The sequence below is a fragment of the Carassius gibelio genome, chromosome B9 (assembly GCF_023724105.1).
Source record: "Carassius gibelio isolate Cgi1373 ecotype wild population from Czech Republic chromosome B9, carGib1.2-hapl.c, whole genome shotgun sequence".
Classification (NCBI taxonomy): Eukaryota; Metazoa; Chordata; class Actinopteri; order Cypriniformes; family Cyprinidae; genus Carassius; species Carassius gibelio.
The window spans coordinates 3,454,745-3,474,093 of NC_068404.1; the positions used below are offsets into that span (position 1 = coordinate 3,454,745).

Below are 19,349 nucleotides of genomic sequence, written 5' to 3' on the forward strand. Positions count from 1 at the left end.
TTTTATTTGAATCCTTTTAACTTGTCAAAATAATAGTAAGCATGTTTTCTAGTTTAGAGCCCCTGGGGAATACCAAAAGTACAGTATTGTTCAAAATAATAGCAGTACAATGTGACTAACCAGAATAATCAAGGTTTTTCGTATATTTTTTTATTGCTACGTGGCAAACAAGTTACCAGAAGGTTCAGTAGATTCTCAGAAAACAAATGAGACCCAGCATTCATGATATGCACGCTCTTAAGGCTGTGCAATTGGGCAATTAGTTGAATTAGTTGAAAGGGGTGTGTTCAAAAAAATAGCAGTGTGGCATTCAATCACTGAGGTCATCAATTTTGTGAAGAAACCGGTGTGAATCAGGTGGCCCCTATTTAAGGATGAAGCCAACACTTGTTGAACATGCATTTGAAAGCTGAGGAAAATGGGTCGTTCAAGACATTGTTCAGAAGAACAGCGTACTTTGATTAAAAAGTTGATTAGAGAGGGGAAAACCTATAAAGAGGTTCAAAAAATGATAGGCTGTTCAGCTAAAATGATCTCCAATGCCTTAAAATGGAGAGCAAAACCAGAGAGACGTGGAAGAAAACGGAAGACAACCATCAAAATGGATAGAAGAATAACCAGAATGGCAAAGGCTCAGCCAGTGATCACCTCCAGGATGATCAAAGACAGTCTGGAGTTACCTGTAAGTACTGTGACAGTTAGAAGACGTCTGTGTGAAGCTAATCTATTTTCAAGAATCCCCCGCAAAGTCCCTCTGTTAAAAAAAAAGGCATGTGCAGAAGAGGTTACAATTTGCCAAAGAACACATCAACTGGCCTAAAGAGAAATGGAGGAACATTTTGTGGACTGATGAGAGTAAAATTGTTCTTTTTGGGTCCAAGGGCCACAGGCAGTTTGTGAGACGACCCCCAAACTCTGAATTCAAGCCCCAGTACACAGTGAAGCATGGAGGTGCAAGCATCATGATATGGGCATGTTTCTCCTACTATGGTGTTGGGCCTATTTATCGCATACCAGGGATCATGGATCAGTTTGCATATGTTAAAATACTTGAAGAGGTCATGTTGCCCTATGCTGAAGAGGACATGCCCTTGAAATGGTTGTTTCAACAAGACAATGACCCAAAACACACTAGTAAACGGGCAAAGTCTTGGTTCCAAACCAACAAAATTAATGTTATGGAGTGGCCAGCCCAATCTCCAGACCTTAATCCAATTGAGAACTCGTGGGGTGATATCAAAAGTGCTGTTTCTGAAGCAAAACCAAGAAATGTGAATGAATTGTGGAATGTTGTTAAAGAATCATGGAGTGGAATAACAGCTGAGAGGTGCCACAAGTTGGTTGACTCCATGCCACACAGATGTCAAGCAGTTTTAAAAAACTGTGGTCATACAACTAAATATTAGTTTAGTGATTCACAGGATTGCTAAATCCCAGAAAAAAAAAAATGTTTGTACAAAATAGTTGAGTTTGTACAGTCAAAGGTAGACACTGCTATTTTTTTTAACACACCCCTTTCAACTAATTGCCCAATTGCACAGCCTTAAGAGCGTGCATATCATGAATGCTGGGTCTTGTTTGTTTTCTGACAATCTACTGAACCTACTGGTAACTTGTTTACCACGTAGCAATAAAAAATATACTAAAAACCTTGATTATTCTGGTTAGTCACATTGTACTGCTATTATTTTGAACAATACTGTATGAGGATGCCACAGTGGAATCATACTTCTGGAAATAAGTAGTTCATGAAATAATTAGTGGAATTTATTTCTCCACCACCTGCATAACATCATTAGCAACAGTTAGCTACAGTTTCTATCGTCTAGCTCTGCTGAAGACTTACTTTCCCCACTTGTGCTGTCAGTATGAGTTGTGTGAGAGAAAACAAACAATAAAGCAGAGTTTTTGTTCAAGCAACCCTGTGTTTTTCTTTCGCTCAGCATCAGATTTGAGTCCTGCAGGATTTTTGAGGTAGAGATCCTGACCACAAGTCTTCAAACTGTGAGACTGTACACAAGAAAAACCAGCAGCAGACATAGAGGAAATTCCAGCGCTGCTCTGATTCAATAGAGAATTCAGAGCTGATATTGCTATTTTTGGGCAAATCTGCACTAAAGTGGACCTGTCACCGGGAGGTAACTTTTGACTGAAAGGAAGAACGGCTAGTCTTGACATGCTACTAGAAACCCTTGCTGTATGGTAAAGTTTTTATTCTCCTCTTAGGAATTTTGGAAGGGCATCTGGAATCAATCTACTGTCTACTAAGCCATCAAACCGTATAAATTTGTATATTCGATCTGAAATCCATTGCAGCTTGGAGTGGTTACCAGTTTCCTCTGATTTTTGTTTAATGTAAAGTGGATGTTCAATGCTGCTTGTTTGCAGATGGAGAGGAAGGTTGTGTTTTGCGATTTTACTCTGGTTCTCTTCCAATGTGCAATGTTAAACAATTTCACTGAGATCTGTGGAAATGAGACATGCCAGCATTGGTAAAAGAGAGGCTGAATGGAGGAAGATCATCCATATGGTGTCTTTATTAGACATGTACAGCCTGCAGATTTGTAATGATTGACAGAACTGAAAGAAAACAAGCAGAAAGAGATCAGTGAAGTGGACATGAGAGTGTCTGAGCTCTGAAGCACAGTTGTACTGCTTCCATCCTAATGACTCAGGCATTTGTGCTTGTTCTATTATAGACGGATCAGGTGCTCCTTTCATTGTGCTGATCTATTATCGATAGACATTCAATGCTGCAAAAGACAAATACTTCTCTGAATGAATGAAAATAATGTATGGTTAGTGTACTACACGCTAAGGCATGTTCAGTCCTAATTTTATTACATAACATCAATTTATACTTAACAGAACATCTCTGCAACTGTGTAACAATCTGGTAAGGTTTAAAAAGGAATGTTTATATTTCAGCATGAAAGTGCATATATGGAATTATTATAGCATTACTGTATTACCCTAGTAGTCTTTGAAGAGGTGCCCTGCTTCTGGAGGGCTAGCATGCTCCAGCCCTGATTAGAGTCCTGCAACGGGTCGGGTACCCGCGGATACCCGCATAAAAGTGGCTGAAATGGGTGGATTTTGACATTCCTAAAATTCACGCGCAATATTTGTATGTCTAAATTACCATTACACAAATGCAACAACTACATGACATTTGACCCATCAGGTCACCACCACTGCAAGAGAGAGACTTTTACCACAGATTTGTAATTGAAGAACGGAGAACGCAACTTAAACCTGGGACTGTGGATGATATAATTTTCCTGCACATTAACCTTAAGGGAAATTAAATGAATAATTTGTGAGCAACAGGCTCCGGATGTAATTTTTCTTGTTCTTTTTTTTTTTTTTTTGCATTAATAGGTCTATTTGCGTATAGTTATCAGGTTCCATAGCCTACTTAGGTGCGGATGGTAGGCTACTCGAATGGCGCAAAACAAAGCACACTTTCGTTTCATTAGCACATGTTGAGAGAGGTGCGAGATAAAAAAATAATTAGTAAAACATTTTTATTTAATTAAAAAAATTTGTATTGTAATTTAAAAGACCTTGATAGCTAGTTTAGGTGTGTTTAATCAGGGCAAGAGTCCTGCACGGTTCCATTTTTGGAGACTCGCGCCCGCCCGTACCTGCAAAGTTCAGCACCAGATCCGACCTGGCACCCGTGATAATATAAAAATTATATCCGCACCCGCCCAGACCCGTTAATGTTTGGCAGGTCTCTAAAAATGGACCCTTGCAGGACTCTAGCCCTGATTAAACACACCTAAACTAGCTATCAAGGTCTTTTACATTTTTACAATAAACATGCAGGCCCATCTGAAAGATGAAAAAAATAATATCCCACTGTCTTGTGCTTTCTAGTCTGTGATTTTTTAAATAAAATCAAAAAAAATTATTGCTTGGTAGCCAGTTTGTGTGTTAATGTATGCTCCTGGGAAGTTCGTATTTATGAGTTGACATGTTGAAATTATGATGCAAGTGCTCTTCAAGTCACTTTGGTAGGAAAAAGATGGCGATTTAACTTTTCTACATACTATTCAATCATTGTTTTAAACTCTACATCTACAATACAAGGAACAAAGAATGTGCATCATTGTGTTTTTGCTTTTTTCTGTTTTTAGTCATGAAGGTGATGTAAACTGAATTAATATGTTCTATGATAAATATACAAAACTATAAAATGATGTACTACTTTCATAGTTTTACTTTATATGGAAAAAAAAATTAATTCCAACAAAATTACCGTTAAAACAGAAGCTGCATATCTATCCATAGTATTTGGCTGCATCCCACTCAGTAACGCTAGGCTTAAAGAAATTTTGAGTTTCCCACTCGTAATAATGACTCGTGGTGTCATTCATGGGTGTTCAACTCATAAATTACTGTCTATCCGACTTCAGTGCATCATCAGAAGTCTGTCCAAAATAAATTCAGGGAGGTACCTTCGGGTGCAAACAGGGCAGTGAGGCAACAAGTCAGCTTGCTAGGCTTGTAGACATACAGTAGCCTTGGATTACAAAAAGAAAAACTTCCAGGCTGTTGTGTTATAGCAGGCTGGAGCTTAACTCAGGAAGAATCTGATCCCCCAGGAGCTAGACTAGTGCACCTCTGGTATTATTATAGCACTATATCCAACAAACCATGGTCGTAAATCTACCATGGTTCATTTTTTGCACTTTTTCATAAGTATTTGTTTTTATTTCTGGCATAACCATACATACTGAAAGAGACGTGCTGCATCTGATATGAAATTTCAGTAACACTTTAGAAGTGTATGTTTCCAAATATCCCAAATATGTTATGTCCCTTGTTAATTTGATGTTATTTTGTTGCGTTTATGTTTTAGCATGTGTGTGTATTAAGATGGTTAAGTGTTTGCAAAAGAGAGAAAGAAGGAAAAGACAACAAACCATTTATTAATGATGAGTGAAATAAAGCAATCCAATAATGAAAATGTCAAATCAAATCTAATCAAAGCCGACCAGCTCTCCCATCAGTACTATTGGCTAATGTACGCTCACTGGATAACAAAATGGACCACCTAAGACTCCATTAAATGTTAAATGTGAACCAAATTCTTCATAATTAAAATAACCAAAGACTTAAACTAATTCAGTCTATTTGCATTGAATTTATTTACACAAGTTTCACAATTTGAGTTGAATTACTGAAATGAACTTTTCCATGACATTCTAATTTATTGAGATGCACCTGTATATGTTGCAATCAAACTTGATGCAAAATTTGGTCGTTTATGTTGTACCAGGGTTGGCATCATCTGGGGTCCCCTGAGGGGTTTGCATAATCTCTTCTCATGTGTTCTGGATCCAGACTGAAGCTTGTGTAAATCCTAGTTACCACTGGATGTCAATCATGTGGCAGAAACAAATGAGTGCTCTAATAAAATAAGTAGCATTACTCTCTGCCATTTGGTCTATAAGTAGGACAACACTGATAATCAGTTACTGAGTAACTAATAATGAAGGCTGTTCCCATTTCTATTCATTGGGTTTTAAGCATGTCCAGAATGCTGTTCATATTTGTCTCATTGAAACTTTCAATTATGGAGCACAGTCTTGGCTTGCTTTAAACATCCACTAACTTCCTTTGGTCAGACTTAGGAATGTTAGTGACAGGATACTTACCATATATCTGTGTCTCACTCGTTTGCTTGGACAGTTGTGTTGACTAATTACTGCTGATCTAATCACTGCGTTTGTGCGGTTGTGTGCCTTTGCAACAGAGAAAGACATAATTACCTTTATGTAGGTTTTGACTGATTTTACATTTCTGTGTGTATGTGTGATCTCTGTCAGGTGCGTGGTTTTCCAGAGCCCCAGGTTTGCTGGTTTAGGAATGAGAAGCTACTGATAGCAGGAGATCATTATTCTATGGAACAAAGTGCCCGTGGAAGCTTTCGTCTGGTGGTCCAGGATGTCCAGGATGATGATGGAGGACGGTACACCTGTGAAGCCGTCAATGATGCTGGGAGATGCCAGGTCACAGTGGAGATCATTGTGGAAGGTAAAGCATCACCTTGATGGAACTCAGCTTTATCTTGAGTGGGTGCTCTAGAAAAATCAGGGAAAACAATTCATGTTAGGATTAAAACATAATCTATTCCATAGACTAAGAAATAAGTAAATGAATACAAATAAGATAACACATTTTCAGAAAATATACATTGATTTAAGTGTATTTGTTGTACCTCATTGGAAAATAAGTGTGTTAAAGAAAAAAAAAATGCATTCTTGCATTATGTCTTACCACTTGCTGTTTATTTTTATTTATTTTTTTTCAACTGTATTTTATTTAATTTTCTCTTTCTCTGTTATGGCAAACAAACAAATAAATAAATGAATACATATACAATGAAGCATTTTATATTCCTATACTGATATGAATAATCTCAGTACAGGAAATGCTAATTACATAACACTGTGGCAGAAACCCTTTAAATATTACAGTGTAGAATAAACACAAATCAACAGTTTACATTACAGTGTATTCTGCATTTCTCATTTTACACTCTTTTTGCCTAAAGTAAATCTATCCACAGTCAGAGATGCAGCACATCTGTACTGATTTATAGACTAATAAATCCTTAATAAACTTCCTCCAGCATACCTCACAAAAACACAAACATATGGAGCTATTCAAGTATTTTACAACAAGCTGCAGATAATAGCAGCCCTGCTCAAGCCATGTTTACAAAAGAAGGGGAAACTGAGAAAGAAGAGTGGGGAATATCTGCTTTTTATGTTTCTAATGAATTATGTGTGTTTATGGATAAGTGTATACTTTCTATTTAGAGTATAATGAATATCCTTTTCCATCCCACACAGGGAATGCAGGGAAAAAATACAGTCTTCCTTCCTCCAACAGAGCAGGGTGAGATACATACTGCCTGAAAAGAGGAAATTGCATGCTTGAATATGACATACACAACACACCAAATTATTTTGGTAATGAGTATACCCTGTTTAACATTGATTGGTTGGCTGATTGATTGATTGATTGATTGATTGATTGATTGGTTGATTGATTGGTTGATTGATTGATTTGTTGACTGATTGGTTGATTGGTTGATTGATTGGTTCACTGATTGGTTGATTGGTTGACTGATTGGTTGATTGGTTGACTGATTGGTTGATTGGTTGGTTGACTGATTGCTGGTACTGCCATTTTTTTCATTGCTGATATGATTTGATGATTTGCAGTGATTCATGAGATGGCAGCAAATATGTTTTGTTTTGAAGAACAAGAAACAGCATATTAATGTAATACATTTGTATTCCTCTATGTTTTCTTTCTTCTGTCGGCAGTGGATCTCTGGGTATTCCTGCGGTAGAGAACAGACCCAGTATCTGGGGTGAAAGCCCCCCAAAGTTTGTGACTAAACCTTCTCGCTTGTATCTCAAATTGGGACAGAGCGGCAAATTCTCAGCCAAGATCACGGGACGACCCCAGCCACTGGTGCAGTGGTATAAGGTGATGCATGTTTAAAGAGCATCTGAAGTCACAGGTTTGGTCGTAGTATATTTCTCCACTGCATTTCCTCTTTCAGGGAGAAGAGAAGATCCAGCAGTCAGATCACTTTAACATATTTGAGAGGTCAGGAATGCATTTCCTGGAGATACGCCACATGTGCTCAGAGGACGCTGGTGTCTACACTTGTCTGGTGGCCAACAGTGCTGGGAAAGCCTCTGCAGCCGCTGAACTCATTGCTCAAGGTAACACAGAGGGATCTAGAGTGATAGAGAATCAGATAAGGCTGAACGCCAATTTCTCCAGGGGCTTTGAATAAAAACTTTTGCTCTCTTTTGTGAAGTGTTTTGTAAATTAAGAATTAATTCTCAATATTTCAGCTCACAGTTTATTGCAACTTTGTTTCTCATATTTTGAAAAGAGTTGTTTGCATATTACTTCTCACAATTGCAACCAGAGAGGGCCGCCAATAAGGCCGGTGCCTCGGGTCCTTTTTGGTAACAGAACAGATGTCAGAGCAATAACTACAGTGTATGGGTTTCATTACTGTCTATCTAGCGCAGCGAAACAGCTAACAGTTCAGATTCTGAAGTTTTTATAGTTTATTCTGTTGTTCTTTTGCAGATGGAGTCCCTGAAACAGTCATGTAAGTGAAGAGCTTTTGTTTAGTCCTTTAATTTACAGCTTGCCACTATAAAATGACAACAAAATACCAAATTTCAAAGACCAGACAGAATTTACACATACATGTAGTATTTCTTTTTTCATTTAAAGTCTAATGAACTGTACTTTCTGAAAAATATTTCAAAAATATTATATGTCTAATTGCATCCAAACTTAAAGTTTCCGTTTACATAAAATGAGTGTATATTTATTATGTACAGTACAGACCAAAAGTTTGGACACACATTCTCAATCAAAGAGTTTTCTTTATTTTCATGACTATGAAAATTGTAGATTAACCATGAAGACATCAAAACTATGAATTAACACATGTGGAATTATATATGGAATTATATACATAACAAAAAAGTGTGAAACAACTGAAAATATGTCATATTGTAGGTTCTTCAAAGTAGCCACTTTTTGCTTTGATTACTGCTTTGCACACTCTTGGCTTTCTCTTGATGAGCTTCAAGAGGTAGTCACCTGAAATGGTCTTCCAACAGTCTTGAAGGAGTTCCCCGAGAGATGCTTAGCACTTGTTGGCCCTTTTTCCTTCTGTCTGCGGTCCATCTCACCCCTAAACCATCTCGATTGGGTTCAGGTCCGGTGACTGTGGAGGCCAGGTCATCTGGCGCAGCACCCCATCACTCTTCTTCATTGTGACTCTACAGTTTTCATAGTCATGAAAATAAAGAAAACTCTTTGAATGAGAAGGTGTGTCCAAACTTTTGGTCTGTACTGTATATATAAATACACACACAAATCCATGTATATGTTTAAGAAAAATATATTTATATATTAAATATATTTATGCATAATATAAATTATATGAACATAAATATATCAATGTAGATATTTTCTAAATATATACTGTATGTGTGTGTATCTATATATACATAATAAATAAACATAGTACAAACACATTATGTAAACAACAACTTTTGTTTTGGATGTGATTAATCTTGATTAATCATTAGACAGCACTAATGTCTACATTTTATGTAATCTACATGTTGAATCGTATAACTTGCATCAACTTGGTGGACAAACTTTTATCTCATGAGCAGTATGACAATTAAGAACAATTCAGTAGTAGGCATCCTCCATCATAAAATAAAAAAAAAAGTAATCTATGTAGTTTCTTTAAGTAAAATCCCAAATTATATGGAAAATATGAGGTTTTCCCTTAGTGATTACAGTACTGTATTTACTGTATTGTACTGTTATAGTACTGTATTTATATATTTATGTACATGCGAATTTGCTTGTTTTATTTATTTATTTACTTATTCTCCCTTGTGGTCCTCAGATGGTCCCCAGACCCCAGTTCGTATCTTTGCATCTTTACAGTCAGCAATGATTGTTCACTTGTTTCTCTCCATAGCATGCCCAAACCATCTCAAGATCTCTCTACACAATCTGTGGTCAAGCACAGCACCAATGGTCTGGACACTGAACAGAAAGCTTCTAGCACATCCTTCCGAACTGCATCCACAGAGACACGAGCACCACTGTCCACTACTACTGTAGCCAGTGTTCAGTCAGTGACCAGAACAGAGGAACCAAAAATAACACCAACACCATCCTCACAACCTATCAGCATTTCCACAGATGGAAGATCGGCAGCTGGTCAAAAGACATCGATGTTTGTGAATGAAAGAAGTCGAAACGTTGTAAAGAAAGAGTCGCATGGCAAAAGAAGAGCTCCAGAAGAGATTCCTGAAGCATCACAGCAGGAGTCCAGCGGAGACTCAACCAAAGAGAGCACAACAGACTTTCTAGAAACTCCACCCACTTTTGAATCCCAGCCTGAGAGTCAAGAGGCTGTGCAGGGTCAAAAGGTCACGTTCAGATGCCAAGGTGAGTTAATGAACTGAAATGACCGGAATCAGCTATAGAGTTGCAGGTTATTTACTTCTGGTATTGATGCTGATTAGTCAGAATACACCTAAAAACCACTCTAAAATCAGTCTAAATCACTGCCCAGCAGCAGCTCACATGTCTGCACTATAACCTCTGGCCAGAAGATACTTAAAGGGGGGGGGGTGAAATGCTATTTCATGCATACTGAGGTTTTTACACTGTTAAAGAGTTGGATTCCCATGCTAAACATTTCAAAAATTAAGTTGTACGTTTGAAGGAGTATTTCTGTTCCAAAAATACTCCTTCAGGTTTGTCACAAGTTTCGGAAAGTTTTTTTCGAGTATGGCTCTGTGTGACCTTAGATGGAGCGGAATTTCCTTATATGGGTCCTGAGGCACTTCTGCCGGAAGAGCGCGCGCTCCCGTATAGCAGAGCAATGAGAGCACAACAGACTTCACTGATCAGAGCGAGAGCGTCGCGAAATGTCACAAAAGAATTGTGTTTTTGGTTGCCAGAGCAAGACAACCCTGCACAGATTACCAAAAGAGAAACAGCATTAAGGGACCAGTGGATGGAGTTTATTTTTACAGAGCATCAACGGAGTTGTGCAAGTGTTTGTGTTTGTTCCCCTGCATTTCGAAGATGCTTGTTTTACAAACAAGGCCCAGTTTGATGCTGGATTTGCACATCGTTTATTTCTTAAGGATAATGCAGTCCCAACGAAAAAGGATCATGATCGTGTGTTGGAACCACAGGCGGTGAGTTAAACTGCTTCAAATATCTCTGTGTTGTTAACTTAGCTATCGGCGCGTAAGCACATCAAGTAAACAACATGCGATGTTCTCTACTATAGGAGAGGAAGAATTGTATAAACTTGTTAAATCATCTAAACTTACAACATGTATGTTAGACAGAAGTCATAGGTCCTCTTCTGACTATTATTAATTCCTCATTGTCATTAGGATATGTCCCCAAAACCTTCAAACTTGCTGTTATTAAGCCTCTCATAAAAAAGCCACAACTTGACCCCAGAGAACTAGTTAATTATAGACCAATCTCGAATCTCCCTTTTCTGTCCAAGATACTAGAAAAGGTGGTATCCTCACAATTATATTCCTTCTTAGAGAAAAATGGAATATGTGAGGATTTCCAGTCAGGATTTAGACCGTATCATAGTACTGAAACTGCTCTCCTTAGAGTTACAAATGATCTGCTCTTATCATCTGATCGTGGGTGTATCTCTCTATTAGTTTTATTGGATCTTAGTGCTGCGTTTGACACAATTGACCACAACATTCTTTTGCATAGACTTGAACACTTTGTTGGCATCAGTGGAAGTGCATTAGCATGGTTTAAATCTTACTTATATGACCGCCATCAGTTCATAGCAATGAATGAAGATGTATCATATCGATCACAAGTGCAGTATGGAGTACCTCAAGGCTCAGTTCTAGGGCCGCTTCTCTTCACGCTTTATATGTTACCCTTGGGAGATATCATCAGGAAACATGGTGTTAGCTTTCACTGTTATGCTGATGATACGCAGCTCTATATTTCCTCGCAGCCCGGTGAAACACACCAATTTGAAAAACTAATGGAATGCATAGTCGATATAAAAAAATTGGATGACGAGTAATTTCTTACTGCTAAATTCAGAAAAAACAGAGGTGTTAATCATAGAGCCTAAAAACTCTACTTGTAATAACCTAGAACACTGTCTAAGACTTGATGGTTGCTCTGTCAATTCTTCGTCATCAGTTAGGAACCTAGGTGTGCTACTTGATCGCAATCTTTCCTTAGAAAGCCACGTTTCTAGCATTTGTAAAACTGCATTTTTCCATCTCAAAAATATATCTAAATTACGGCCTATGCTCTCAATGTCAAATGCAGAAATGTTAATCCATGCATTTATGACTTCAAAGTTAGACTATTGTAATGCTTTATTGGGTGGTTGTTCTGCACGCTTGGTAAACAAACTACAGCTAGTCCAAAATGCAGCAGCAAGAGTTCTTACTAGAACCAGGAAGTATGACCATATTAGCCCGGTCCTGTCCACACTGCACTGGCTCCCTATCAAACATCGTATAGATTTTAAAATATTGCTTATTACTTATAAAGCCCTGAATGGTTTAGCACCTCAGTATTTGAATGAGCTCCTTTTACATTATACTCCTCTACGTCCGCTACGTTCTCAAAACTCAGGTAATTTGATAATACCTAGAATATCAAAATCAACTGCGGGCGGCAGATCCTTTTCCTATTTGGCGCCTAAACTCTGGAATAACCTACCTAACATTGTTCGGGAGGCAGACACACTCTTGCAGTTTAAATCTAGATTAAAGACCCATCTCTTTAACCTGGCATACACATAACATACTAATATGCTTTTAATATCCAAATCCGTTAAAGGATTTTTAGGCTGCATTAATTAGGTAAACTGGAACCGGAACACTTCACATAACACCGTACTTTCTACATCATTAGAAGAATGGCATCTACGCCAATATTTGTCTGTTTCTCTCTTGTTCCGAGGTCACCGTGGCCACCAGATCCAGTCTGTGTCCAGATCAGAGGGTCACTGCAGTCACCCGGATCCAGTACGTATCCAGACCAGATGGTGGATCAGCACCTAGAAAGGACCTCTACTGCCCTGAAAGACAGCGGAGACCAGGACAACTAGAGCCCCAGATACAGATCCCCTGTAAAGACCTTGTCTCAGAGGAGCACCAGGACAAGACCACAGGAAACAGATGATTCTTCTGCACAATCTGACTTTGCTGCAGCCTGGAATTGAACTACTGGTTTCGTCTGGTCAGAGGAGAACTGGCCCCCAACTGAGCCTGGTTTCTCCCAAGGTTTTTTTCTCCATTCTGTCACCGATGGAGTTTCGGTTCCTTGCCGCTGTCGCCTCTGGCTTGCTTAGTTGGGGTCACTTCATCTACAGCGATATCATTGACTTGATTGCAAATAAAAACAGACACTATTTCAACTGAACAGAGATGACATCACTGAATTCAATGATGAACTGCCTTTAACTATCATTTTGCATTATTGAGACACTGTTTTCCAAATTAATGTTGTTCAGTGCTTTGGCGCAATGTATTTTGTTTAAAGCACTATATAAATAAAGGTGATTGATTGATTGATTGATTGATTGATGTTGTCATCAAACTGCACTTTCCACATGTACAGCTTAAAAAAAAAAAGACGACAAAGTGGAACTTAGTCATTTTCCAAAACCGCTAAGCAAATATATACAGTTTCAGTACATACCACATAGAGACGCTGTTGCTGCTCTTGTTAAATTTCAGCCTCTGGATCTGATTCTGGATCATAAATATACACTGAATCTGACTGTTAGCCATGGTTTGTTTTGATTGGTTTTGTCCTCACGTAATGTCATAGCTTCCAAACGCTCTCAACACAAAAGCCTACTGGCGCTCGTGATTCTTTAGCTCCGCCCACACGTCACACCTCCAGCCGGTCGTGTTTTTCTGGGAAAAATCGGTACAGACTATCTTTCTCTTATGAATATAATAAAACTAAAGACTTTTTGGAGTTATGAAGGATGCAGTACTACTCTGTAGGTACTCAAGATTAACATGATATTGAGTGAAAACGAGCATTTCACCCCCCCTTTAATCAATTATTTTGTGTAACCTGTGCCAAATTGTGTTAAGTATGATTGGTTTGTTTTAAAACACTACGTTTTAAAATAAATGTAAAGAATTAAGCTCATTTTGATGGATTGACTAAATATATTAAATCACAAAGTAGTTGATTATAATTTTATCTGTAGTGTTTTGTTCCAATTTATAATAAATTGCAGCTTCATCTACAAATGTGTAACTATAAATATATTTAAATACATGACATATAAATTTTAATAGAAATAATATAAAAGTATATTTTAACCTTACCCTTAAATCCTGGTACATTCAGTAGTTCACTTTAACCATATTTCAAAGACAATTAATTATGAAATTAAATGCGTTGTAAAGTTGGTTCAAAAACACTCAGCTTAATATAAATGTAAACAATATTAATTTTTGTATTTATTAATTTATTTATTTATGAAAAAAAATTGCCTTACAGAGATAGTTTACCATGAAACATTTACATAACAATTTGAATGAAATATTTAAGAAGAGCTGCAGATGTTGTGGGAAGTTGTGTTACTTTGTATGACAGATTTAGGTCAATGTTGTGCTGCTTTGCTCTCTCTCAGTGTCTGGGTCTCCAGTGCCGACAGTGAGCTGGGTGAAGGATGGAGCTCCAGTCAGACAGAGATCAGGCATCAGCACACGACAGGAGGGCAGTCTGCACGTCCTGTGTCTGGAGAGCGCTCACATTACTGACACGGGACAGTACAGCTGCACCGCTGCTAACAAAAGAGGAAAGACTGAGGCCCACTGGAGCCTGACTGTCAAACGTAGGTACTTTATACATCTACAATTATGGACTGCCATTTAAGTACAACAATAAAAATGAAAAATGATTGTTCATTATAAGGTAACATGTTAAGCAGTGACATCTCAGTCCTGTAGTGTGTCATTATTAGATTTTTCTAATTATTCTATTATTTTTCTACATACATTTTATAAGATTATATTTGTATATTTTATTTTATTATATATATATATTTTTTTTTATCATTGTTTTTGAGGAAACTGTCTGTAATACATTTGTTTAGATCTTTTTTATGCTCAAAAGAACTGCATTTATTTAAAACAGAAATTTTGTTAGAGACATTTTCCATGCCTTCACTAATTATTTTGATCAGTGTATTATTTTGATACATGTTTGTGTGTGTATGGACACTATTTTTAGCATTCAATATTAATATTAATGTTAATGTTAATAATAATAATTATTATTAGTGTGACAGTGCCACCTATTGGTTTGTTTCAGATGTTCAGTTATGTTTGTGTGTTGTAGGTGTGAGGGTGGAGGTGAAGCCCCCTGTGTTCAGCTCTCCTCTGAAGGATTGTTCAGTGTTAGAGGGACAGGACTTCATGCTGCAGTGTTCAGTGGAGGGCAAACCACTGCCTGAGCTCACCTGGCTGCACAACGGTAAGAGCATGCACTGTTTGAGAGGCCACTTATCCAGTAGTTCTTCAGTTTAGCGCCCAGCAGAACTTTAAAATGTTGTGTAATATCAGTCAGATTAGTTTCAGCTTGTACTGAATCAGACGCCTCACTGTCTGTTCATTCACTGCACTAATCTATCTTATTCTTTAAACCTTTAAGCATTGTGTACTAGTCTATCAATATTATTGTTTTGCATTTACAATTTACTTAGTTAGATTGAACCCAAAATAATAAATTAATTATTGTACATATATTCCGCCCTAAATATCACATAAAACCATTAGAATTACACTAAAACATTTTTGTTACTTGAAATAAAATTATTGTTAAATGAAATAAAACAAAATATAAACAAATCTTAAATTTTATGTACTAAAATAAGTAAAACTGAAATAAAATCCATAAAATATACAGACATATTTAAACACAGAAGCTAAAAATGATAATAGTATTTTGATTATAGAAAAAAAAAAATACAATAATAAAACAAACAAGCTACCATGGTGTAGGATTGTTTTTAGCCTAAACAACTTGTGGACCAGACTTAATGTCAGTTGTGTAAATAAAAGTTTATTTATATTTATTTATTTCTATAGCACATTTCATACACAATGGTAATTGAGTGCTTTACATAAAAGGAAGTAAAATAATCAAAACAATACAACAAGGAATTCTAAACTTTTAAAATTATTTTTAAAAATATATATATTTAAAAGAGTCATATGATGTTCCTAAAAAGAACATTATTATTATTATTATTATTATTATTATTATTATTATTATTATTATTATTATTATTATTATTACATACACTGAACAATATTATAAACACAACACACTTTATATTTATAGGTGGCCTTAACTACTATGTACTTACATAAAAAATAAGTACAATGTACTTATTGTGTTCATATTGTATTTTAAAACACTTTTGCTGCTATTGAGGTGGGATGGGGTAAGGTTAGGGAGAGGGTTGGAGGTGTGGGTAAGTTTTAGGGTGGGTTAAGGTGTAAAGTATGGGTCAACAGTGTAATTATAAATGTAATTACAGAAATGAAATACAGATGTAATTACATGTCGTTTTTTTTTATATAAGTACAATGTAAAAACATGTATGTACACAATAAGTACATTGTACTAAATTATTAATTAAAATGTAAGTACGTAGTAGTTAAGGCCACTTAATATAAAGTGGGTCCCACAACACTTTTGTTTTTGCCCCCATTTTTCATGAGCTTAACTCAAAGACTTTTTCTATGTACATAAAAGGCCTATTTCTCTCCAAATGTTGTTCACAAATCTGTCTAAATCTGTATTAGTGAGCACTTCTGCTTTGCAGAGATAATCCATCCACCTCACAGGTGTGGTAAAGTATTTTAAGATGCTGATTAGACAGCATGGTTATCGCACAGGTGTGCCTTAGGCTGGCCACAATAAAAGGCCACTCTAAAATGTGCAGCTGCTGCTACAATTGGTTTGCAGAACCAAAGAGTTTCTGCCCAGTGTCAGAAACCGGCTCAGGGAAGCTCATCTGCATGCTCGTTGTCCTCATTGGGGTCTCGACCTGACTGCAGTTTGTTGTCGTATCCGACTTGAGTGGGCAAATGCTCTCATTCGATGGTTTCTGGTACTTTGGAGAGCTGTTCTATTCACGGATGAATCCCGGTTTTCACTGTACAGGGCAGATGGCAGACAGCCTGTATGGTATGGTGTGGGTGAGCGGTTTGGTATGGGCAGGCGTATGTTATGGCCAATGAACACAGGTGCATTTTATTGATGGCATTTTGAATGCACAGAGATACAGTGAAAAGATCCTGAGGCCCATTGTTGTGCCATTCATCCACGACCATCACCTCATTTTGCAGCATGATAATGCACAGCCCCATATTGCAAGTATACAATTGTACACAATTCCTGGAAGCTGAAAACATCCCAGTTCTTGTATGGCCAGTATACTTACCGGACATGTCACCCATTGAGCATGTTTGGGATGTTCTGGATTGGCGAATATGACAGCATGTTCCAGTTCCTGACAATATCCAGGGGACCAACATTCCACAGGCCACAATCAACAACCAGATCAACTCTATGCGAAGGAGATGTGTTGCACTGCGTGAGGTAAATGGTGGTCACATCAGATACTGACTGGTTTTCTGATCCCCCTGCACATTTTAGAGTGGTCTTTTATTGTGGCCAGCCTAAGGCACACCTGTGTAATAATCATGCCGTCTAATCAGCATCTTGATATGCCACACCTGTGAGGTGGATGGATTATCTCAGCAAAGGAGAAGTGCTCACTAACACAGATTTAGACAGATTTGTGAACAATATTTGAGAGAAATTATATCTTTGAGTTCAGTTCATGAAAAATGGGGACAAAAACAACAGTGTTGCGTTTATGTTTTTGTTCAGTGTAATTACTGATTATAATGATTTATACTGTCTTTTTATGTGTTGTGTTGTATTGCGCCACGTAAACATAGAGCCATGTCTGCATTTGTGATCGGAGAAAAGACAAACAACAAGCCCTACTCTACACAGCTCAAAACTCGCGTTTGAATCAGTGGAAAATTATTTTAATACAAAAAATAGTCTATGAGTCAGAACAGCTGGCAGATCAGGAAACAATCCTCTGTAAAATGCTCTGCGCATATCTGAATTTTTAGGTTAAAATGTTCTGGAACAGTGTTGTAAATAAAACAAAGGAGCTTGCGGCAACCGTGTGTCAAACCCAGGCTTGACTCTGCTTTGTCCACGGTGAAAGCCGATCTGGCAATTCACAGCACAAAGTTTATTGTGCTGTGACGCTGGGCTGGCGGCCATCCTGGGCAGTGGCGCTGGGCTAGCGACCATCTTATGCTTTGGTGCTGGGCTTGCGTCCATCTTGTGTCTTGATGCTGAGCTGGCGGCCATCTTGTGCTGGGGCGCTGTGCTGGCGGCCTTCTTGCATTGTGGTGCTAGGCTGGTGACCACCTTGTGCTGAGGTGCTGGGCTGGCTGCCATCTTGTCCCATGGCGCTGGGCTGGCGGCCATCATGGGCAGTGGCTCTGGGCTGGCGGCCATCCTGGGCTGCAGTGCTGGGCTGGCGGCCATCCTGGGCAGTGGCGCTGGGCCGCCGGCCATTCCGCATAGCAGCGCTGGGCTGGCGGCCATCATGGGCAGCGGCGCTGGGCCAGCGGCCATTCTGCGCTGGGCTGGTGGTCATCTTTATCAGCGGCGCTGGGCTGGCAGCCATCTCGTGTAGTGGCGTTGGATCGGCAGGCGCAAGCTTCCTCTCCCCTATCTTTCCGCAATGGTGAGACGGCGGCTCCAATCCATTCCACACGAGCCCAGGGGCGGAGGGCGGCCATGGTGGAGTGCGATGCTGGACCTCCTCTCGAACACTAACTCCTTTGTGACTTGACTCTGTCCTTGAATTTCACCAGTGACTTGTCTCTGTCCTTGATGATCAACAGTGACTTGACTTGACTCTAAAAGGTCAACGGTGACCTTCTCGTGGCCATCTCGTGCGCTTCCTCTCCTCTCTCTTTCCGCCATGGTGAGACGGCAGCTCCGATCCGTTTCACACGAGCCCAGGGTCGAAGGGGGGCCATGGTGGAGAGCGATGCTGGACCTCCTCTCGACCACTAACTCCTTTGCGACCTCCCCTGGTCCCACAGAAAACAACCAGGCGGGTTCCCTCAAAACCACTCCTATCCCGCTCGGTGGCTGGGGAAGAAACTTAAAAAGACATACCGCTGTATCTAAAAGATGGAGTCCTTCTGTGACGATCGCGATCCAGATGAACATAGGGAGAGAGAGAAAGATTCTATAGCAGGTATGTTTTAATGGGGTAATCCAAAACGTAATCCAAAACAAGCCAAGGTCAAAACCAGAAAGCAGTCCAAAAACAAGACAAACAAAGGAAGGAACAGGAAAGGGAATGGAACGGGAACTCGGAAAACGAGGGGTCTCTGAGGACGAGAAGACAATGAAGAATCTCGCAGGATGAGAAGACTGGGATACAAATGGAAAGGACTCCATACAGACAACAGGAAAAGACTGGTAAATATAGGGAGGCTAAAGACAATTAATGCACCTGGTGCAATTAGCAGGAGTGCAATACCTGTGATGAAAGGACAAGACTAGTGGAATTCTAGTGCCTACGGTGAAGTGCCTAAGGGGAAGTGAGCCCACAAGTGGACACTCAGGGAAACAGAGACTAGACAGCGTGACACATT

The 19,349-nt window shown here is 38.7% G+C and overlaps 1 protein-coding gene across 2 annotated transcripts in view; it reads left to right on the forward strand.

The window, feature by feature from the left end:
- Window positions 1-19,349, forward strand: part of LOC127964623 (myosin light chain kinase, smooth muscle-like) — a 94,126-nt gene that overhangs the window by 26,266 nt on the left and 48,511 nt on the right. For both annotated transcript variants that reach the window (XM_052564879.1, XM_052564880.1), the window contains exons 3-10: window positions 5,838-6,045; window positions 6,867-6,912; window positions 7,347-7,512; window positions 7,589-7,754; window positions 8,134-8,155; window positions 9,560-10,035; window positions 14,267-14,470; window positions 14,977-15,111. In XM_052564879.1, coding sequence (XP_052420839.1) covers window positions 5,838-6,045; window positions 6,867-6,912; window positions 7,347-7,512; window positions 7,589-7,754; window positions 8,134-8,155; window positions 9,560-10,035; window positions 14,267-14,470; window positions 14,977-15,111 — 1,423 coding nt within the window. The remainder of the gene's footprint in view (window positions 1-5,837; window positions 6,046-6,866; window positions 6,913-7,346; window positions 7,513-7,588; window positions 7,755-8,133; window positions 8,156-9,559; window positions 10,036-14,266; window positions 14,471-14,976; window positions 15,112-19,349) is intronic.